Below are 23,994 nucleotides of genomic sequence, written 5' to 3' on the forward strand. Positions count from 1 at the left end.
TCGAAAAGCAAGAAGTGGGGGCCGTGTCTCGCTTTGTCGAGCTGTAGGCCTACAAGAAAACCGGCAGTGGAGAAGAGGCATTAGTGTGTTTAGGTTGTCACATTTAGCAGTACTGTGTAAACAAACAGCTATTTCTTCCCATGTACCTCCTCCTTAGTATGTACATATCACAGACAGATTACTTCACTTAACTAGAATGTAAATCCTCTCTGCATGAGATGAATTGGAATAATAATTAAAAAAAGTGAGACTTCAAGCCCATCTTAGTAATGACAATGACTCACTGAAGGCCTTTCAAAACAAAACAAAAAAGAAGAAAAGTGAAACAGAAATCAAAAACCGAAAAGTGAAAAAAGGCACAGAGATCTCTTGGCTTGGATTGTTGGTTGATTGGTTGCTTCATTACAGATCACGCTGGGGAGCATGCAGAGGTGTCGGCACAGGTTGACCCCCACACCTGCTTTCACTGCATTGATATGGAACACTACAGGCTGCATTGACCACTCCTTTGGATTGGAACCAATGGCTAAATTCACATGGCCGCCATGTTTAGCCAATATAGCGCTGCAATCAATCGGTGACAAGGCAATACGCCCATTCGCCCAAGGCTGGGCCATGCCAAAAGGCGGAACCACAGCCGGTTTACATAATGTTAGAACCTCTTTGGCGGAACACGGCATCTTGTGTTCGATATCCACGCTGGGCCAGGGACAGGGTCAGGGGTCAAGAGAGGTGGGCCAAGGTTGGGTGGGAGGGGCCTGCCATAGATGCACATAGAACACTAGATGTTTTTGCATTCAGCCATTTAGCATGCATTAATATAAAACACTCCCATTTTGGTATATGGGGTTCCTCATTCACACTGTCAGCAAAGATGTTGTATTTAACCAGCAGGATTATTTGTATATTGCCTTGTCCTCTACTGATGATCATTTAAGCAGAGTTACTGCAGTACCGAGATGGCGGCAACCATTCCAATGGGTAGCAGTGGTCAATACAACATCTAGTGTTCAACATTGTATCTATGGTGGTGGCAGGCGCAGTTGGGAAACACCGGGATATCTGAGGTAATGACGGAAGGAAAAGCCCACCACCGTCCGACCGGCCAACCAAACCGACCCCAGGCGGTACAAACCGTACCAGACGACAACATGCTTCACTTCACACATGCAAACTCTGCAAACTCAGACAGCAAATTCTCACATCTTGCCATCTTCATTTAGATACATTAATGTGCAAATGTCACAGACTGTACTGTACTGCATCCTTTCTAGCTCACACTGCTCTTAACTGTACAGTGCTACCTGTGTATTCATACACAGATAGGATCATATTTCTATACACTAACATCCTCCTTGTGAACTGCATATACTGTAACTGTATACATTGGTTGATTCAAATAGATAGATTTATTGTGGAATATACAAGCTATTTATATATATATTTATATTTTTCTTCTTTTGTCTTCAGTAAAACTATAATATTTATTATACAATGTCCACACTTTGGAATGTTTCTCTCAGACCACAGCTTTGGTCCATGACTTGTCCATCCAATAAAAGTATTGTGATGGAAGAGTATACAGGGAACATGCAGTTAGAGACAGACAGCACTCTTGTGCTCCTCCACATGGTTTGTTTCCATTTCTTAACCAACATGTCCCTTCTGTCATTCTCTCTTTCCTTCTGTGTATCCGTGTGTGTGTGTATGTGTGTGAGTGTGTGTGTGTGTGTATGTGTGTGAGTGTGTGTGTGTGTGTGTGTATGTGTGTGAGTGTGTGTGTGTGTGTGTATGTGTATGTATGTGCGTGTGTGTGTGTGTGTGTTGGTATACGTGCATGTGTCCAAGTGTGTATGTGTGTACGTGTGTGTATCATGCTAATATGAATGTTAATATGCAGTTAAGCTTCGTGAGTGTGAGATGAGTGATAAGTGTTAGTCTGTGTGATTGTGAATAAGGCAGCTAATATTGACTTTGCCAAAATAATTATATTTCGTAAAGTTGCTACAGATCGTGGAAGAAGATGACAAAATAGTGTTTGATTTTCGTAAGGCAGCATGACGTGAGGAAACGGGAGCTGCTTGCAGAAATTGGAGTAACGGAAAAAAGAAAAGAGAAACAAAAAACCCCTTGCATTTTATAAAAAGCATGCAGATGTCACATGGCAGAAATTTTGGGTCAGCGTGGATGGGGCTTCACACTCATGTGACCTTCAACAACTTGGAGGGAAAGAAAAAGAAATTGAGCCTCGGCCCAATTAGCAGAAGCAGGAAGCTGACAGGTGTGTTCCACTGAATGAGGTCGATATAACCTGACCTTTACCATGGGAGATCGTGAAAAATATTACAATGAAAAACATCACGGTGAAGAGGGTAGATCTAGAAATTGAACCTGATTAGAAAATAAAATAGATTACTACATACTACTTCCCATGTAGTATATGCATGGTATATGCATCCAGATACAGGATTTGGGGGTAGTGGTGGTACGGGTCAAAACAAATTTAGGGAGGCCAACTGAGAAAACAAAATGGCAACCCTCTGACACTAAAAAAAACAAAAAACAAAAACAAAAAAAACTCCCAATTGCCCGATATAAAGCGAGGACCCTGCAGTGTTGTTTTAATTATTCCTTGGCTTCATTTTTTCAGCACGAGCAGTGCAGTGGGACCTAGAATTAGAAGATGAGTGAAATTGGGGTTACCTCTCATCTTCCTCCTCCTCCTCCTCCTCCTCTTCCTCCTCCTCACTTTACCCTCCTGCCTCTCCTCTTCTTTCCTCTCCCCCTTCTCATCCCCTCCCCCTTCTCTTCCTCATCCATGTGTGCCTCATCATCACCTCCTTTCTTCTCCTTTTCCTCCTCTATAGCTCTTCCTCATCCCCTCCTCCTCCTCCTCCTCAGCACACAGCATGACTCATGGCAGGGTGGGGTAAAGGCAGATGCACTAAGCCATAAGAAGAAAAGAGCAACACTTCACTTGGTTTGAAGGGTAGAGCTGTGTGGTGATAGTGGGTGCATTTGGGGAAGGTCTGTTCATTGCTTTAGAGGAGTGGGGGGCATCCTCTCATCATATTCAGTGCCCCCTGCTGGGTTGTTGTGTCTGGTGGGCAGTGGGGCAATGGGGGTGGAGGCATCTTCTCCAGGGGAGGGTGGAGGTATCTTCTCATGGTCTTCAGCAGGGGCGGGTGGAGGTATCTTCTCATGGTCTTTAGCAGGGGAGGGTGGAGGCCTCTCGTCATGTTCTTCAGCACCCCCTGTCTATGTGGAGGTCAGGTGAGGTCAGGTTGGGTCAGGTCAGGTCAGGTCAGATGGGGTCATTACTTCTGTGGGTTGTTCTGCCTGGCGGGCAGCGGGGCCATGGACAGCAGGTCTTCCTCCTCCGCCTCGTCGGCAGCGTCCTGCGTCAGCACGGCGTGCGTGATGAGGTGCAGCTCCTCGTTGAGTGTCTCGTGCCGATACGCCACGCGGATATCGGGCACGTTAGTGCGGCGGATGTCGTTGCTCTCGGGCCCCTCATGGTTGTAGCCGGGCCCCAGCCAGTAGCTCTTGGTCTGCGGACACATATACGGCTGGACATCTTATTATTGAGCTCAATGATTTTTGAGAATGTGGCAAAAACAATCCAATTTTGAAAGAAAAAAAGTTGTTAAAATCCAAATATAGAGGCATATTATCAAAGACAAAGGTCTTGGCAGGGGCAGCAATGTATTGGCCAACCCCCCCCCTTATTTTACATTTTTCATAAAATTGGCTGTTACGTGGTTTTGTCAACAACGTCAGGTACAATTAGAAGTAAAAAAAGTATGTTTACTGTATTAAAGTGAATTTTACATAATTGATACATATTGTACGCATATTCTTAAAACATGTCAAAACCACATAAAAAAACTAAAATGAAAAACCTCCATGTGACCTCCATTAGATGTCACCACCGTCAACCTGATTGTTTGTGTGTGAGTGTTTCTGTTTGAGTGTTTGTGTGTGAGTGTTTCTGTTTGAGTGTTTGTGTGTGAGCGTTTCTGTTTGAGTGTTTGTGTGTGAGCGTTTCTGTTTGAGTGTTTGTGTGTGAGTGTTTCTGTTTGAGTGTTTGTGTGTGAGTGTTTCTGTTTGAGTGTTTGTGTGTGAGCGTTTCGGGTAACTAACCTTGTGCGCGAAGCCGCTCATGAGCACGCTGTTCCTGGCCAGCTCACACATGTCACAGGAGCTGAGCTTCCACACCTGGGTAGCAATACTGTACTCCTCCATCAGGGGCTCCTGAGGCACACACACATGAGCACATAAGCACACACACACACACACACACACACACACACACACACACACACACACACACACACATACACACACGCGCACGGACACACACACGCACGGACACACACACACACACACACACACACACACACACGCACAGACATAAGCACACTCAACCACAAACACACACATGCGTAAACGCACACACGCACGCACACACACACACACACACACACACACACACGCACAGACATACGCACACACAACCACAAACACACACATGCGTAAACGCACACACGCACGCACACACACACACACACACACACACACACACACACACACACACACACACACACACACACACACACACACACACACACACACACACACACACACACACACACACACACACACACACACACACACACACACACACACACACACACACACACACTAATTAGTTGAGAATATTTTCAGACAAGTAAATCGCAGGCTTCTTCCATGACACATCATACTGGCCTTAACAATGTAGATAAATGTTAAGTTCAGCCACAATTTTGAGATACTTTTAACATCTCTGCACTTTTGCGGCCCTTGCTTCTGTAATATTTTATACTGGACAAGTATAAATTTTGTAACTGAGCCCTGAGGAAGGTCAGCAGACCGAAAGCTTGGCTGATTAAAAAGAACACAATGAGGATTTAAGTGTGCAGACATTTTTCTTTCTATACTGGCAATAACAGGTCAGCCTGGTCACCTTGGTGAAGTGGAACTGTAGGGGGTCGTCTGTGGAGAGGGAGACCATGAGGCCTCGGGACAGGTACTCCGGCAGGGGGTTGCGGTGGTAGCTGAGGAACAGGCTGTTGTTGCTAAGCGGAGACATGGCGATGCCCACCTGGGCTAAGTAGTACAGGTACTGCAGCACAGGGGCCTGCGGAACACACACCAGGGAGGAACAGCAGCACAATGTGGTTAAACCTCGCTGTGGTTATTAAACATCTACAGCCCCCCCCAAGGGGCTTTAGGGATCCCTAAGGGGGCGTACAGAAATATACAACTGAGAGGGGGGCTGCTTAATTACCATTAGTGGGCATTAGTCTATTTCATTTTTTAAATACTAAGGCTTATGATGAGGTCAAGGGGGCATTGGGAGGCTTATGATGAGGTCAAGGGGGCATTGGGAGGCTTATGATGAGGACAAGGGGGTGTTTGTTCAAAATGGTTGAGTATTGTATGCTGTATAACACAGTATAAATGATCATCGGATGATCATTCTAAAACTCTAGTACAGATAGTGCAGTACAAGTGCATGTGGAACACACAGCAAGGGAAGGAGCAAAAAACAGAATGATAAATAGAATGAAAAAAATGAGTACTCTTTGCAAAATATTATATAAGTCCTCTATTATAAAAGTGATTCATAAACATGAAAATATTGTTAACATGAGATGATCCAAAAATGTTTCTTTTGTGTGACCTTCTAGGTTTCTAGCTTTCTATTTTTCTCTCAGACACATACACTACACACACAGGCTCTCTCTGTCTCTGTCTCTCTCTATCCCCATCTCCCTCTCTCTCTCCCTTGCTCCACTGATGCGCACAAGCCTACATTAGAACACAGTAAATAAAAGTAAATATGTGCTACTTAGATGGCAGTGTATGTGTGTGTGTGTGTGTGTGCGCGTGTGTGTGTGTGTGTGTGTGTGTGTGTGTGTGTGTGTGTGTGTGTGTGTGTGTGTGTTTGTGTCCCACCTTCCTGAGCAGCAGTAAACATGTTCTACTTATACGGCGGTGTGTGTGGGTGTGTGTGTGTGGGTGTGTGTGTGCGTGTGTGTGTGTGTGCATGTGTGTGTGTGTGTGTGTGTGTGTGTGTGTGTGTGCGCGTGCTTGTGTGTGAGTGTGTGTGTGTCCTACCTTCCTGAGCAGCAGGCCGTGGGAGATGTTCTGGGACAGCATGTAACCTGACACCAGGTGGTGGATAGGCCCCGCCTCCCCACAATGTGGTCGCAGCACAAACGTGGGGAAGCCACGCCTCCTACAGATCAACAACAAAGGATACACATGTGGAATGGTTATGATTAGTGGTATCAGCATAGTTTGTATTATGGTTAGCATGGTTTATGGTTTGCAAAGCACTTCAGACATATTCCAATTACTAGCTGTAAAATCACCAAATTAACCCTTATTTTGAAGTTACATTAGCTGAAGCGGTCATCTATACCAGTGGTTCCCAACCAGGGGTACGTGTACCACTAGGGGTACGCGAGCACACTACAGGGGGTACTTGGAAAAATGAAATTTTAACAAATATATGGAGCTTAGTTACATTGGGATGGAGAAAGCGATATAGAATTTGACTTAGGAGGTACTCATGGCACAACGAAAAGGCTTGGGGGTACACAAAACAAAAAAGGTTGGGAAACACTGATCTATACCACAGAAGTAGATCATAGCAATACTGTGGTTACTATCAATGTGTTCTTTTGACAGATATACTGCATTCATGAGTGTAGCATATTCCTGGAAGTAACAAGAACTAGCAGGTTATCAAATTCACTTTGATTTCTTTCTTTAATGCATGGACAAATACAAAATTACAATGAATCTAAAACATTAGGTTTTTAAGAATTGAAACTACTACTACTGTTCTTACTACCGAGAGTGAATGAAAAAGCCAGTTCATGTTACGAATGCAAGGTTGTTTGCAAACGGCAGGAGAGAGAGGTGCGGCGGAGACAGGTGTTGTGTAGGCGTTGTGTCGTGTGTAACTAAGGTGTTCCTGCGCTGGTTTGCCACTAGGGCCTCGAACCTGCCACCTACTAGGCAGCGCTCCAATTCAGCCATCAGAGGCACAGCATGATACCGTACGATATAGATGGAATCTACATTTTTGTTTTCCCCTGGCTGCACCATCCTGGCAGCGCACAACTCAACCTCTGATTATTGGAAATCGCTGTCGGTCAAAAAATGAGCTCACGTGGTTGGCTGCCAGTGTCTTGCCCCTCCTCACAACACCATGTTTATAAACAAAAAAACCCATGTATAAGGCCTCGGGAGGGAGGTTTACTAATGTTCCATGCGGAACTCTGCCAGTTGGCATCTTTTAGGCGTGCGTGCAGCATGTCTTACCTGCGCAGGTGGTTGAGCACGGTCATGTTGGCGTACATGTAGTAGAGGTAGTAGGAGTAGGGCGGGTTGTCCTCCTCGGTCCACTTGGCCGGCAGGGGGCTGTCCAGGTTGAAGATGTGGTGCTCCGGCTTGGACTCGTCATCCACACTGTCAAAGCCCACCACCTGGCCAGCAGAGAACACAAACATGAGTACATAAAATGCACATGAAATGACATCCCCACACAAGAACAGACATTACATTACACTTAACAGGCTTTTATCCAAAGCGACTTACAGCTATTACAGGGTGATGGCCACACCGGTCCCTGTGACAATGTGGGGTTAGGTGCCGTGGTCAAGGGCATTTTAGCCATAACCATTACACCACAGCTGCCCGACATTCACACTAACACAGATCGGCTAGTTTACGTGTAGTGGTTTTCAAAGTGTGCCCTGCGAGATTACCTCAAGTGGTCATTGAGGGGACTTCCACAAATGTAGTCAGCATTTCCAAGACAGTATTAGAAGGCTAAACATATCTAAACTTGTTGTTTCACTACAATAACACACACTTAAAATTGATATAAAAAAAGATACAATTTGCATGACAATTTGAGGCCCCTAAAAAAATGTGAGCTACTAGCGTAACATACGTGAGCCCGTCAAATAAGGTTTTTTTTTTTACATATGTGTCAAACACTGAGCTAGATCACTGTGTGGCCTGTCAGCTTCACCCCTGAGCAGCAGGGGGCGCCTCCTCCCTCATCAGATAATGCCATCGTCATGGTGACACAGCACACCACAGCACACACGACAATATTGCATTTATGGTACATCTCACTAGAGCAGCAGTGCGAGGAGACGGTACCATGTTCTGGATGCTTCAGTCATATGGAGGAGAATGAGGCTGACTAATCACTCCCCAATCGAACTGCCCCAAGCCTGACTCCCTAACTTGCCCATAAAGGAAGTCCATAGACACACATACATGTATATTTATTTTATTATTTCTTTGGTAACACTTTATTTGACTTGGTCTACATAAGGATGTCATGTAACATGTAAAATGTATGACACATTACTGATGTTTATGACTGTTGTCACACTGTCATTCGGTATTTGGAATGTTATGAAATCCAAACAGTGTTGACTTGACGTTGCAAAAGGTGAATGACACATTATGACTGAAGTCATACTATAAACATCAGTAATGTGTCATATGTAAATGTGCCTGACGTGTCATGTCATTATTATGATTTTTCCATGAAACCCTTATGTGGAGCAGACGTCATATAAAGTGTTACCATTTATCTTTCGATATGTGTACTATGAGGCCTTCCTGTCATAACTCACATGCTGTAGGAAGAGGTGCAGCTCAGGGTGGCTGCGTGGATCCACCGTGACCTCAAACAGGGGCAGGAAGATGTTCTCCAGCATCTCCTGGAAGTTGGCCAGCTGCTTCTTCGTGTGGTAGACATCACTATGGGTAGACACATTTGGAATTTGTATTATTCCTTCAACAAGGAATGCTCAATTTCGTTGTGCTCATCACAATGACAAATAAAAAATATTCTATTCTATTCTATGGTATACCTTGTATTGTTAATCATGTTCAGGAAGATGAGCTACAGTAAATACATGTTACTGTAGCTAAGTGTACTTTGTTTTACAGTACATAGGGCAAAACAAAAAAGACTCCCTGTAGAAAATGACACCTGTTTCGCCATACAGTATCTTTATGATCTTTACCTATTATAACTCTGTTTCACCTGCAGCACTCTACTATTGACCATCAGTGGCCTCCACACAACCACTGAAGATTCACAATCTTCCCTAAGTGTAGTGGACCGCGTACAGCAGAGACAGTACTGTAAGAGAAACTTCCAGAAAAGAAGCTTCAGTAGGTGCCAAATAAAAAAAACTAAATTGAGGGTGGGAAGGATTTGCACGCCTCTTGTAAAAGACTTGATTTGCATATTAAAGAAGGCAATGTATAGATCTTCTTTAGGTATGTCTCTCTCCTCAGAATTCTCCCTAACCCGGTGGACAGGACAGGTGTGTACTCACAAGAGGCGCGGCACCTGGATGAGCCAGCGCACGTTGTCGGAGTAGACGGAGTGCGAGACGGCCCACTTGGCCAGCTTGTCCCACTCGTCACGGCAGCGGCCGTAGATGGAGAGCCGCAGCTCGGCGTTCTGGTACTTACTCTCTTCCAGGTCCGCCATCACCTCCTGAGGACACGTACGTATATTTGAAGAGCTTCTTTCCAAAATGAGATATATCCATTTTGGAACATTTTGGGAAATTGACATTTTGGTATTGGACATTCCATTGAATTGCATTGCAAAATGCATTTTATAGACTAAAAGTATAAAAGTATAAAAGTTTAAAAGTACATGTATGTTCTCAAAACATTTCAATGGCAAGAAGTCACACAGATGATGGGACTTCTTAACAGCCAATTCCAATAACAAAATCCAAAAGTCAAAATGGTGGATATCTAATTTTGGACACAGAAGCTCTTCATTTACAGAATCACATTGGATCAGAACACGAGAAACATTACGTTCCGTTACGCTACATTTAGCAGTCATCGAAAGCGACTGAATATCGAATATTGTATTAGTCATGGATCTTACTGTACAGTAAAATGAGTGATAATTGCTGTATGGGCCATGAACATTTACAGCATCCAGTGAGCCCGTTTATATTCACATCAATAAACAGTTCATAATCAGGTTTTTCTAGTAACTGGTTTATTGAAGTGCTCATATAAACTGAAAACAGTTTACAATAATCGTTTTATTGCAGTAATCCGATTCGCACACGTAGGTTTTTGCCAGAATTTTTTTTGCCAGATTTCTCAAGACATGAAAAGACCTTAAACAGGTTACTATTGGGTTATTGACATTCTAGAATTTCAAGTAGCCAATCCCAAGCTTTGAATTCCTGGTTAGTGTCACACACTTCAGTGGAACATATGCAACCGACAGACTGCATGTACACGTCAATAAACAGTTTAGTCCAATAACCTGTTTATTCCAACAACCTGATTATTGTGGTAATGTAAACAGGCTCATTATGTCCATAGTGCATTGCTTTGGAACCTTGCACAAGGTTTGGCTGCAGACTTAAACAGCAAGGTACAGTTCATCTGTAGATGTACGTACTGTATAGTAACACCAAGTAGTCAAGCTGATCCTATAAGCATAGACACAGCTGAGTCACACAGGCCACCAAGGACAGGCAAGCACAACAATTTTCAAAAAGAGTATCGCTTACCGTTTTCTAATTACTGTATTGCTGTGTTTACATAATCTATTGGCTAGGGATCTTAGGGTGATGCTGTTGACTTCCAACAGCATGGTAGGTACAGCACATCTAATAAATGTAGGATCACCAAATTATCAACCTGGACCTATGTCAGCAAGCACGCACGTTGCTGAGTCATCCAGTATGGCCACCAAAGGGCAGCCAAACTCAACAGCGCTGACATTTGGATATTGATGGACGGGACGTGCATTAGGTTCACGGGAGACGGAGCGGCACAGTTAAGCCGGCCGTCTTTACTGCACCTTGATGATGTGGGCGAAGTACTTCCCCTCGATGTGGTTGTCCGTCTTGATGAAGATCTCCCGCAGAATGGACTCTCCGATGGGGTTGTACTTGGCGTTGAACTTGTCGAAGCGGTGGAAGGTGTTACGGTCCTGCAAACACATATCGATGTGTAATTATTACAGTATAGTGTACTGTACGTATATTCCGTATACTGTATGTTCCATATATCTAGATGTCACATATGAATATTGATGAGTATCCAAAAGGATCTAGCTGTACTGTATGCAACTGTATTCCTTCTTGGAGCTTACGGTATGTACAATTACATAATTTTGTGCAACATGCCTTGGATGAATGAGAGACTTTTCACATACATAGATGCTGCATTATTAACATTCATCACCACCAGCCAAAATGGATAGTAGATGAAATCTTACTAGCTAAACACACTCACTACTAATGGCTCAAAGTGGCTAGTAAGGTCTTTTCTACCAGCCAAAATGAAATTTCACCAGCATTGGACCGGTTGGCTTGTGCTCATTTAGAGCCCTGCATATGTAGGTAGTTAGGATGGGGAAGTGTATGTGTTGGACTTTCTGCCTTTATTCGGATAAGACATTCACTACGTTTACATGAGACATTTAATTCCAAATTAACTCACTTTAATTCTGACTAAAGGTTATTCCGCTTTGAAAACATCATGGTAATACTTCAAAATTCGGGATTAAATGAAAGATCAAAGCAAACTCAACGGAACTATTTAATTCTGAATTATTAATTCGGAATTAAAACCATCACGTAAACTTAGCCATTAAAGAGTGTGGCTGGAACTGAATGAGTAAAAGAGGTACAGTGGGCTAAAATTGGAATGTCATATCACCACAGGGTAGATTTGAATCTGGGTCTCTGTGGGCTAAAGTCTGTTTCAAGGTCAAGTGCTTTTATTTGTAGTATACATACAGTATTACTTGTAATGAAATGATGAATGTTTATGGCCAAGTCCTACAGACACAGTGAGAACAGCCGCTACACAGTACCTGGCTTCCAAACGGAAATCAATCAGCCACGACCCATCTTCCCCAACTACACTTCACCTCTTCAGATTGAAATCACTCCTAATGCGATGCCTCAAGAGGGCTTGCCTCACAAGAGAGTCGATCCATTTAGTCACTGCTGACATCTTTATTCAGGTGGGACTCGGCATAAATTTACAAGACGAATTTGGATCAGGAGATGTGAAACACTAAATTGATGCACAATTAATCTCTAGCTACAGACCTAGTATTTTACAATATTACTCTAAATATCTGTTCCGACTCACTATCCAGTTAACTTGTGCTCCATTTCCCTGGGCAAACAATTGTCCTCAAGTTTAAACTTGCTAGTTTGCGCAGAACAGAAAAAAATAACTGTAATTAAGGGGCTCCAGGGTAGGTAATGTGAGGCTCTTTGGGGTCCTAGACAGGGAACACATTTGGTACACTACCCTAGAGGCTGGGCTACCCATCACTACAAAGACTGCGAGGCCACTTTGTGAACACTGGGTACATCCCGTCCTCGACTTGAGCTTGTGGACTCGCACTTTGCTGACAGAACTACTTTCAATGTTCGATGTTATGCAATGGTAATGCACGCTTAACATCCAATTAGAAACGAAACATTAAATTCCAGAGTGTCGTACTGCAACTAGTCTGTATACTCACAGCGTGCATGTCCAAGGTGTCGACGCTGAGGTCGAAGGCGGTGAGGTTCATGGTCTCGAAGACGTCCTTGAGGGTCTGGCCGCGTCCGCGCTCCACATGCACGATCTCCCCTGGGTACTTCTTCATGGCCCGCTTGATGAAGCGCAGCAGATGCTTCTGGTTCATGCAGGACGACGCGTGGATGTGAGTGTCCACCTGATGTGGAGAGAGAGAGAGAGAGAGAGAGAGAGAGAGAGAGAGAGAGAGAGAGAGGGAGAGGGAGAGACGGGGAGAGAGGGAGAGAGAGAGAGAGAGAGAGAAAGAGAGGAGAAAGGAAGAGAAGTAAGAAATACAGAGCTCAGAGCACTGGTCATACAAAGAATTTGAAATTACGTTTCTTACTTCCCCTGCAGACATAGACATAGACTATAGGTGTGGACATAGACCATTTGACATAGATAATTACACATAGACAGTAATGTAAAAAAAAAGTTATGGCAGAGGACACACACCAACACAGCTAAACCTACAGCTTAGTCACTACTAGTCCATTACAGTGCTTCAACTCACTTTCATGATTATCATGTGGATAAGGGATGAATATTCACACCAATTGACCAGTGAATTAGTCAATTTTGTGGATACAAAATAATAACATACCATTGTCTGGTATAAGATTTCCATCCATAGGAATTACAGTTAGCAGGTATTGGAACTGGCCCTCAACAGGGAAGACCCTGACATGAACTGACATGTCACCAAATGCTGCTGCACAGTAAAAATGCACTTAAAGAAGCTGGAATCTATCAGTATAGGGGGCCTCGTCATGATAGAGTTTGGGAACTCCTGGTCTACTGTAAGATACCTTGCGGATGTTGTAGAAGTCTCGGTGGGGCACCTTCTTCTGGGCTGCCAGCTCCTTCATCTCGTTCAGCAGGATGTGCATCTGGAACTTGGAGCTCAGGTACTGCAGACGCCGGTAGCAGAAGGACTTCCTGTTCACAAAGCAAGGGGCAACAGGAAGTGAACGTAGGCATGCCAACACAGACTTCTATGAGGGAATTACACAGTTCATTTGCATTGTTAACTCAACACTAGAAGAGAGTGTTCAATTTGCCTCTCTAAGATGCAAAACAAACAGGACAGAGAACAGCAAACAGAGGAGAAGAGTATTAAAACAGCCAATGCTATTGTGTAACCTCAAACTGTTTTTTCATGTAGTACATGAATAATGTGACTACTTTAACAATAATCATCATTATCATCATCATCATCGTCATCCTCACCGAAACAGATGCACTGTATCAGCATATCAATTCAATTGGAAACGATTGGATTATGAAAGGCAGCATGTCTAGACTTGTCCTTAACGGGGCCTTGTGTTTTAATAATTGTATCGGACAGTGTCTGTGACTCAGCCTTCTGCTGTGCGATAATGGACCTCTGTAGTCACAAAGGGGACATTAGCATTTATCATGTCTCATCAGGGTACACACACACACGCACACGCACGCGCGCGCACACGCACGCACGCGCACGCACGCACACACACGCACACACACACACACACACACACACACACACACACACACACACACACACACACACACACACACACACACACACACACACACACAAACACACACACAGATCCAATAATGAGAGGACATTTCCCTGCGGAGTGATCCCCTGGCTCTGTCTGTCCTCTTGTGTTGTGTTGGGTAGGGCAGGCGGTGAGGCTGGCTGGTGTGTGTGTGTGTGTGTGTGTGTGTGTGTGTGTGTGTGTGTGTGTGTGTGTGTTGGGGGGTGGGGGGTGTAATATACCCCTGTGGCATGGGCAAATCGCTAATGCAGTGTGCTACTGAGGACTAAAACATGCTGAGCTTAGTGGGAAAAAGAAATCCACTCTTGGCTAATGGCAAACAGGACAAACAACAATGCTTGTGTCTGCACATGTACTGCACTGTACACAATGAAGGGCAGTGTGGATTAGCTGATAGGTAACAAGACTGGCGACACGGTTACTGTACATGTCTGCCTGCCCAGCATGACCAACAACAAATTCAATAAGCTCCAAAAAGGTTTTAGCTGATTTGATAACACGAATGAGACCCATAACAAAACACGTGACCAGATCAGTAAAAGGTTACATAAATGTGTGTATATGTATTGTATGTGGATGTCTGAGGATGTTTGTGTGTCTACAGGTATGTGTGAAAATGGTGTCTATATGTATAGCAAATGGCAGTGAGCACCAAAGGTTGAATTTGCTATATCTATGGAGTAAAAAGTCAGTGCTCCCTTGCTCCAACACCCACAGCTGTGGTATCGTCAATCTATACGCATCAACACACGTTACTCAAGTGAGGCCTGAGTAACATGTGCTGTGCACATGGTTGGTACATGTCAATCAATGTAAATGGTACATGTCAATCAATGTAAGTCTGTGATGACTGTAAGTCGTTGATCCAGGTCATTTTAGTCGATACCACAGCATATTGACTTAGTATTTGACTAAGATTGATGACAGTTCATTGTCAGTGTTCTTCTCTCTACGCCACAGTAATTATTGGATTACATTGGCCTCGGTTATATGGGACATTCAATTCTTAACTGCATTTAACAATGAATAAAACTTAATTCAGCTTTGAAAACATCATGTAAACACTTCCAAATTCGGAATTAAATGAAAGTGCAATGTAAACTCGGCGGAACTATTTAATTCTGAATTATTCATTCATTAAAAACTTCATGTAAACGTGGCCAATGACTGTGTGCACAGTCCAAGTCTGAATAGCATGCTAAGTTCTCAAAGTGACTGCTCCTTACACAGGGCCGTTGATGATGAGGGCCATCATGACGTTCATGTCTGCGATGTACTCCTGCAGGTTGGGGTAGGGCAGGTCCAGCTCCGTGCTCCTGCAGAGATCAGAATCAGAATCAGAATCAGAATGCTTAACCAAACATATTTATGAGTCAGGGAGTGAGAGTTATCAAATGAGTCAGAATGAAAAATCAGGTTTAGATAACTCTATATTTTAGGGTTCACATGCTATCCTATAATGCACAAATAACTTACCAGGCTGTATAAGTGACTTATGAGTTATTAGTCATGTGTATGTGCAATCAATCAATCATTTTTTAGGCATGTATTCACTAATTTAATGTAAGTTGCTAATAATAGTCAGTCATGTGTAAGTGGTTAGAGTGTCAGACTGGTAGCCCAAACTAGTGGTGTAGTGCACTAGTTAACCAGTGCTCTACACCATCCTCCTCCATGAGCGAGGTACCCTGAGCATGGCACCGTCCGACCGCACTGCTCTGTTAGGGCTGAGCCTTGTAAGCAGGGGTGCAACTACTCATTTCTAGGGGGGTATGCAAGAACTATTTTGGTGCCCCCCCACCCAAAAAAAAACACTTAATAATTACTTGGCGCCCTCCAACGCCCTCTCTTTGGCGCCCCCCTCTCTCTGGCGCCCCCCTGCATCGCATACGTCGCATATACTGTAGTTGCGCCCCTGCTTGTAAGAGAACTCCAGTGTGTGTGGTAAATTTCCTCAACCCCTTAGCGCAGCACTATGGCTCTCTGTAATGTCATAGCAATGTTGTTATGATGTAGTAAAGCATTTTCAGCAAGTGAATAGGGTCGCCGGCGGCCCCTGCTGCAGTAAGAGGCTACGAGAGCTCAGTGGTTCTGTCTGGTCAGGGAAATGAAGTAGTGGGGCTCATCTATTAGATGATCTATGGTACCACATACTCGTAGCCCAGATTGCCAGGTTTGTTGTTAATTCATATTCTCGGAATATCCCGTTCGCAGCCCTACAATTGAATTACCTATCCACAGGACAGACAGACGGTCCATACAAACTGACCACACAACACATGCTTTAACAGTGCGGAATCAGTCTGCACCCTCTGTCTCACACACACACACACACACACACACACACACACACACACACACACACACACACACACACACACACACACACACACACACACACACACACACACACACACACACACACACACACACACACACACACACACACACACACACACACACAAAAACGAATGCAGACATGCACACATGACAGTTCTGTCTCTTACTTGTCCATGCTATTCTTCTTGGTGTATACGTGGATGACTCCGTCCACCATCTTGCATCCGTAGCCCATGTCTGAAGGCATGCTCTTGGGGTCCTGGCCCTCGTACGGGTGGGTCTCGGACACAGGGGGGTGCACTGGGGCATCTGACACAAAGGCAAGAAATAGAGGTGAACAATAATACATGCACAAACAAATTACAAATAGGTAGTAGTTCATCCTATTGTGTAAGCTGAGACATGTGTCTGGTGTGTTAGTTCAGCGTCATATCTTTGTGGGATTTAAAAAAAAAAAGCTCGTCGATGGGAGTTTCAATAGGATCGCCCTGGTGGTTGGAACGTAACCGCTAGGATCGCTGTTTTCCACTTTCCCTCCCAATTGTACAGTTAACCTATGGAATGCTTATATAGTATGAAAGCATACCGTACATTCAAGGTTTTATGTAAACAATCCCCTCTCTTCCCACACTTTAGGAACCACTGCGGTAATGTCATTTTAGTGCAATGGATGACAACTAGCAGAGTTCGGCGGTAGAACATTAGTAAACCTCTCTCCCAAAGCCACATGCAGTATCGCTAGCGCTGAGCTATAATTGGTCTCTAGACCTTTAGCTCAGCAGCATCAAGCTATGCCTTCCATGCCTTCAGAACGGGAGCTTGAACTGGAGCTTGAACTGGTAGGTCACGGGTTCGAGGCCAGAGTAGCAAACTAGCGCAGGATGACAATGTAACATTCTCTTACTTTAATATAGTGACGTTTCGGGCCCGAAGGGTAGCTAGGTGTCAGACTTTATTTCCAGTTTCCATATTACATGAGGAGTGGTCCATCTCACCTGCGGCCACAGGGGTCTCTGGGATCTCCTCGTAGACGCGCAGCTCCACCGGCTTCTCCCCCAACTGCTGCAGCGAGCGTGCCGTGGTCATGCAGAAGCTCTGCATGGACAACGCCATGTACTTCTCACGGATGAAGAGAGCCTTCACCACACACTTGGCCGCGTCCACCAGGTCTGTGAAGGGCACCTGCATGGTAGAGGGTGGGGGAGGGGGGGGGGGGGGGGGAAGAGAGAGAGATAGAATTATAGAGAGGGGAGACGGAAAGATAGGCAGAGACAGTGGGATAGAGGGCAGGGAGAGAGAACAAGAGAAGGATAGAGAGAGAGGAAGAGGAAAGGGAAAGAAAAACAGACAAAGAGAGGTGGTGAGAAGAGAGGGGTCAATGTTTGGATGCTGGTGTTGTCATAATAATTGCATTCACCTCTTCACAAAACCTTTGTCGGGATTTGATTAGAGCAAAGCGAGGAAGGGTTTAGTGAGTTTGACATTTCCAAAGCAATCTAACCTTCTATGTAATAGATGTTTTGTTTAATTGAAGCTGAATTGTGAAACTGCCAGTATGTTTATCACAACACAGCAGAGACATCACAGCCCTGTCACGCCTGACATTAACTCTGTGGGCTCTGTCTAGACACTGATGGTGTGAGGGTGAGCATTTGATGGTGTTACTTCCCCTACAAAATAGAAATATATGATAACAAAATGATTCATAACAAAATTATTCATACTATATGGGCTATACAAGTTTAACTTGGCACATCATTTTCTAACTCCCTTTATAAGTTTAATGTATTTCATATGGACATGATCAGCTTTCCGGGACAATATCTGGGTAAGGGTGAGTGTAGACAATTTATCTCATGTGAAATGACAGCGGGAGGCAAAGCATTCTGTAGAAACTAATTCACCTAAGGACAGTTTCTATATGAATTGGGGCATTTTCACCTACTCCAAGTTAACCCGAAAACTTTTGACTTGGGCATAATTGGATCGCTCCAATGAATTGTGGAGGTCCCAGATTCAAAAAACAATACCATAACCCTGACAGATTTTTCTTTCTACTGAGTCAAAGGACTATGATCAAATTGTTACGAAAATAGTTGGATCGTGTAGCAGTGTTTTCATTTTTCTTCATTTAGCCAGGGATCTCTACTTGCTTCTGTATGTCAAACATCCACTTCCAAAGTCCAGTAGGTTGCTGTCACTTGTGTGCTCCTGCCCTCAAAAAAAGCCATGACGCAATGCATATTTGACCCAGTGTGATAACTGCAACAGTGACAGAGTAAATGGAGGGTAGCCCCTTTCGGCTAACCCTCTGGCCTGGGGCATATATACATGATGTACATGTACAACAGTTGCCTTGTCCATTGCCAGTTATATTTACGCTTCGCTGACCTCCAGTAGATCCTACATTATTACTCATCTGTTTGCAGAGTGCTTATGGCATAGGCCACTGACCGCGCGACCCCAGTGATACTGGCGCCGACCACCTTATGCTGCTGTAAGCTGCTATATAACACAACAATGGTGGTCACACCACACCAGACCAGATGGCCAGCTGGCTTTAAATGCACGGGGCTCTTCTTTAGGCACGGGGCCTAATAAAAGTGGCTCCTTTATAGGCAACACCAGTGCCCATTTAAGGCTATTTCTCTGGCACCAGGATCGGATGGAAAGGAGAGAGAGAGAGAGAGAGAGAGAGAGAGAGAGAGAGAGAGAGAAGGAATAGGACACAAAGAGCTCATTAAAAGCAGCACGCAGGTCTAATTTTGACCGGGGAGGGAGCATCACATGATGTCATGGAAATACCGCATTACAACAACAAAGCCCTCAGCGTCTCATTCAGGTCTCCTCTCTCTCTCTATTCAATGAATAAATTACATTTTATCAAGTGCCAACGGTTAAGTGACCACAACGGAAAGATCTAAAAGTGGAAGAGAGTTGTCAAAATAAGCTCTATTGTTCCATTTGGTTTTTCCCCTTTGTCATCTTACTACTTGCCAAACTGAATAGACTCTACATGAATGATAAAAATATGTGGCTCTGGTCGTAGCTTTTTTCTCTGCAGATGGGCCGTCGATGGGCCTATTCACTCTAGCTGAAAACACTTAACTACACCAAAACAACTTTGCTATGGCAATGCAGAGAGTCTTGAGCAAACGATTGGTCATTACCATTTTGGTGACAAAAAGGTTATAACAGAGACTCTGCGCTAAGGGGTTAATCCTAAAGTTCCTGTGTACGCAGACTGGTCAGACAAGTCCTATATTGGTCAGTCAGTTTCCATGCCAGTTCCAGTTATTAGCAAAATGCAAGCCCATGACATACGTAGTATCGACATTGTTTTTACTTTTAATTAAAGGGGATGGGGGGGTATTTTTCACGTTTTTACTGTTAGGTCAGAGTCTCCCCACTGTGGGGAGTACACACAAAGTGCCAGAAATGGTCAGAACCACTGTTTCAAGTACTCCCCCTTTTTTGAATTAGCGCCAAAAAATTGGCCAATCCTGTTTTTACACCCAAATGACGTCCCGAAGGTGCAAACAGCCCCCCCATACCCGCACCCACAGAAACCTCCTTCAAAACACGCCCCTTCGAAATTGTGCCTGCCCACCCTCACATCAGCACTGGAAGACGAGCCAAAGATCCACCTTCTCTGGACGAGCGATGGTGGCTAGGTGTAACAGGTGTTGTGTCTTAACATAGTCTCCCAACGGAAAGCAATGTGCGAGACCAATGGCTTTTGTTCATTTTTAACAGTATACCAAGTACACACAACCGTGAACTAGCCTATTTCTTTGCTCTGCACATTTCACAGATGACTGTTTCATAAACCTTGCACAATTTCGAGGTGGCTTCAGTCGGAATTTAATGCTCAAGTGGATCAGTTACAACTTTGCGACCAAATCAACCCCAGCAACCAGTATCGCCTGTAAGTATCATTGCATCATTGTTCATTTTTTACATTTGTGTTGCTGCGCCATGTTCTTCTTGTAACAATTGCACGTTAGCTTTGGTTTGTTCATCTAAATGAGCTAACCCCCTATCAGCTTTAGCTATGTGCACCATTATGCTGGCGGCATTGTATGCAAAAGGCCAGCTTATTATTTCAGTACAATCCTCAGTGCACCTTCGGAAGTCACAGTAACTGAAGTAAAACGAAACAAATGAAGCCAAACTAAAATGTATTCGGCTACAGAATTGAGTTACGAGCAATAGGAAGGGGTTTCAGAAACCGAGGCTATTCCAAGCAACCTAGCAGGTGGTTCAATGCTAGCATGGTTCCATATCCGTTCTAGCAGTCAAGTAATCAGACCTACCAGCATAGCCCTTTGCTACCACCACCACCAGAAAGTTAGCTGTAAGAGTAATAGCAAGGACAAACAATCAGGAAGCACAGCAAATAATATGCGTCATCATTTACGTGCATTTCATAATGAAGTTGCCAAATAAGCACAGAAATGAGCGAATTGAGGCCAAACGAAGCATTGCGAATCCCAACCAATACTCAACGTTTTCACATAGCCTTTTATGAAGGTTCTAAGCCATTACATACCTAGCCAATTTTTTTGGGCTATATCACATCACAGAACAAGGGTAAATAGCCCATTCAATCACTCTCCATCCCCTTTAAATCGGTTTTATTTGTTCCATCACCAAGTGCTACACCTTTGGTTCCTGAATGCCATGACATTAGGGTGACCCATTGACCCAACTCAACATCAGGTGAGGAAACCACCACCATCAATATGGTTCTTATTCGGTCTGAAAATGTTTTATGTATATGTTGGCTGCCAAGTGCCCTGTCTATAGAGTAATTAATCGGTTACTTCAGACACTCTGCATTGTCATAGCAATGTTGTTATAATGAAGTGACAAGGCCCGTCGACGGGCCCATCTGAAGAACGCACAAAAGATTGCTGTATAATGGCCTGAGAAATGTAGTGTGACTGAAAGCAAAAAACCCCAACAGAGACACTAGAGATCCAGATCATCATACATATCCCCAGCTGGGAGGTACTGTAGGTAGGAGAAGAGTGTCCTCACTCACCCCGCACTTCTCCTCTCCGGAGATGGAGACACGCTGGTACTCGCGCTCCAGCACGGCCTCGCTCTTGGCAGCTCCGTGGTCCACCTCCTCCATGCTCTGCTCCTTCAGGAATCTGCAGATGGGGCACGGGGAGCAACAGCAGTTGATTACCGTTACTCAGTAAAATGCCATGTTAGTTCAACACTTAGAGAGTCAATTTAACAACTTCTAGAGTGTATTTGGTCCCAGGGTACTCTCTAAGTGTTAAGTTAACACTGTATTTTGTACTGTGTGCCATCTGTCATTCAGATAGGGGGGGAGAGAATGAGAGCTGCAGGACAGTGGAGATGAAAGTGAGTGATATAACATGAAGAGAAGAAAGCTGGAGGCAGACAGTGATGTGATAGGAAATAAGTGAGACGGACAGGAAATTGTCAAAAAAAACAAAAAAACATTGAATTTCAATGTACAAATACAAAGTAAGACCGGCGAATGTTACTGTTAGTCAATGAAGGGGAGAAAAGAAGAGAAAGACTTGGAGAATGATGGAGATGGATAAAATGAACAGAGGGAAGGTGAGGGGTGAGGCATTGGATGGAAGGGAAAAATGAAATGAACGAGCACAAGACGTTGGATTACAATGAACACATTGACAAGACATTGAGACAGTAACAAGATGGAGGTGAAAAAAGAGACAGAAATGGCAATGAATGATGATGGATAAAATAAAGGGGAAGGAAGTCAGAGAAGTTGATGAAGTCAGAGGAGTTGATGAGACTATGTCATTCTGATGTCTTGAGGACCCTACCCTTTAATCTGCCTTGTCTAGACAGATGCGACAACAACAACGTCTTCCTGTGTAGTGGTCGTTTTGAAATAGCAACCTGTGATGGAGGGTAACCTATAACATGTAGCTGACACCTTTATTTTCAAAGCAACTTACTTTGTCACAATGATACTGGTTACAGCCTTAGCCAAGGACACATCTGTCATGATGATGTAGGATTCAACCAGGGCCGCGTTAACCCTCGCCGAGGCCCGGTGCAGACACAATCCGGGGCCCCTACACCACATTATAATGAGCCATATTCAAAACGCATGAAACGCAGTCTACACGGTTTACTCCAACACAAAAAAGGTGCGCTGAACCCCCTGCTGAGTTCACTAGTCACAACGCAGGAAGCATAGCCAGCTGACAGGGAGGAGATTCTGTGCACTGCCGTTTGTCGGCTCAGCTAGAACTTCCAAACAGAAGCACAACCAAAAAGTCTCTTATTTTTGCTACGTTGCTGCCGACCAATTTGTCGAATCGAAACCGTCGTGGTAAACACGTGTTAAATAATTTAACCTCCAATGGCCTTGGAAAGACTGACTGACTGTCAAAGGAAAGTAGCCTAGCCTACTCAGCTGTGTCGCTTGTCGCAAGGAGGGAATCCCCTTAGCAGCGAACCACTGCAAAGCGAAGCTGTCACGAAATCCCCTCAAAATGTAGTCTACCATATACCAATTAAGAAGTCAGCGGTTTTCATCTAGATGGTGCATTACACTGTATGCAATCATTACAGTAGACTACGGTGCAAACTCATAATGTTTAGATGAGAATGTGGATGTATCACACACGTTTTTTTTCTCCCAGATAAGAGCCACTTGCTAACTGAACAATCTGTGAGTGGTACCCATGCATGATTTAACTGAACACAAACCCGAAAGATATAGGCCTACACTGACAGAGCATAGACATTATTACAGTGCTTTAGGGAAATGGCCATAACAGTGCTTTTGGAAAATGCGACTATATCATTTTAGTGTTTGCTAAATCCTTGGCTTGCCCTGTTGTTGTCAGACTGTCAGAACTTTGAGTGCTGGTTGGTGCACTTTACGCGGCATTATTGTGAACATTTTTTTAATAACACCTCAGAAGTGATCCTCGCCGCGCCATGCAAGACTTTTGTTTCGCGAACGCAGTTGGGTGCGTGATTTATTTCCCCATGTTTTGACTATAGAATAAGATAAAGTTAGGTTGGTGTGCTGTGCTCTTGTTTGCTTAGCTTACATGATTGCACAAGTCCATGATCGCTATGCAACCATTACAAAAAGCGATTATATTGACCTTACAAAAATGACTAACGTTGCCAACCTTCTCTTTAATGCGGTAATCCATGCCGGGCTGAAGTTTATCCGTACAATCTGAAGCAAGTGCTGACGCCGAGTTTCTCACATCTTTTTTAGACAGTATCCCATCATCAAACTCAAAAAATATTGACCACCGTTTTCACTCGTGGCACACAACCAGAAGCATCTGACTGAAATGATTATTCCGAAGACCTCCGATTCCTGCGTGCATGCAGAGGCGATTCTAGGCTCAGTAGGGGGGCCACGTGAAAATTAAAAAGAAAGAACACTTGTAACAAATCGCCACTTCTG

At 44.1% G+C, this 23,994-nt stretch overlaps 1 protein-coding gene across 5 annotated transcripts in view; it reads right to left on the minus strand.

Annotated features, from left to right (window-relative positions):
• ampd2a (adenosine monophosphate deaminase 2a) overlaps positions 1 to 23,994 on the minus strand; it is a 94,432-nt gene continuing 70,438 nt past the window's right edge. For 4 of the 5 annotated variants that reach the window (XM_063215984.1, XM_063215981.1, XM_063215983.1 and 1 more), the window contains 14 exons: positions 21,592 to 21,703; positions 17,540 to 17,726; positions 16,712 to 16,853; positions 15,431 to 15,520; positions 13,467 to 13,596; positions 12,623 to 12,817; positions 10,937 to 11,068; positions 9,429 to 9,592; positions 8,715 to 8,841; positions 7,381 to 7,544; positions 6,166 to 6,286; positions 5,009 to 5,182; positions 4,144 to 4,254; positions 1 to 3,569 (listed from right to left, as the gene is read on the minus strand). In XM_063215984.1, coding sequence (XP_063072054.1) covers positions 3,318 to 3,569; positions 4,144 to 4,254; positions 5,009 to 5,182; positions 6,166 to 6,286; positions 7,381 to 7,544; positions 8,715 to 8,841; positions 9,429 to 9,592; positions 10,937 to 11,068; positions 12,623 to 12,817; positions 13,467 to 13,596; positions 15,431 to 15,520; positions 16,712 to 16,853; positions 17,540 to 17,726; positions 21,592 to 21,703 — 2,101 coding nt within the window. In that variant the 3' untranslated portion in view covers positions 1 to 3,317. The remainder of the gene's footprint in view (positions 3,570 to 4,143; positions 4,255 to 5,008; positions 5,183 to 6,165; positions 6,287 to 7,380; positions 7,545 to 8,714; positions 8,842 to 9,428; positions 9,593 to 10,936; positions 11,069 to 12,622; positions 12,818 to 13,466; positions 13,597 to 15,430; positions 15,521 to 16,711; positions 16,854 to 17,539; positions 17,727 to 21,591; positions 21,704 to 23,994) is intronic. The other variant, XM_063215982.1, reaches the window with a different exon arrangement.

This window comes from Engraulis encrasicolus, chromosome 14, assembly GCF_034702125.1.
Source record: "Engraulis encrasicolus isolate BLACKSEA-1 chromosome 14, IST_EnEncr_1.0, whole genome shotgun sequence".
Classification (NCBI taxonomy): Eukaryota; Metazoa; Chordata; class Actinopteri; order Clupeiformes; family Engraulidae; genus Engraulis; species Engraulis encrasicolus.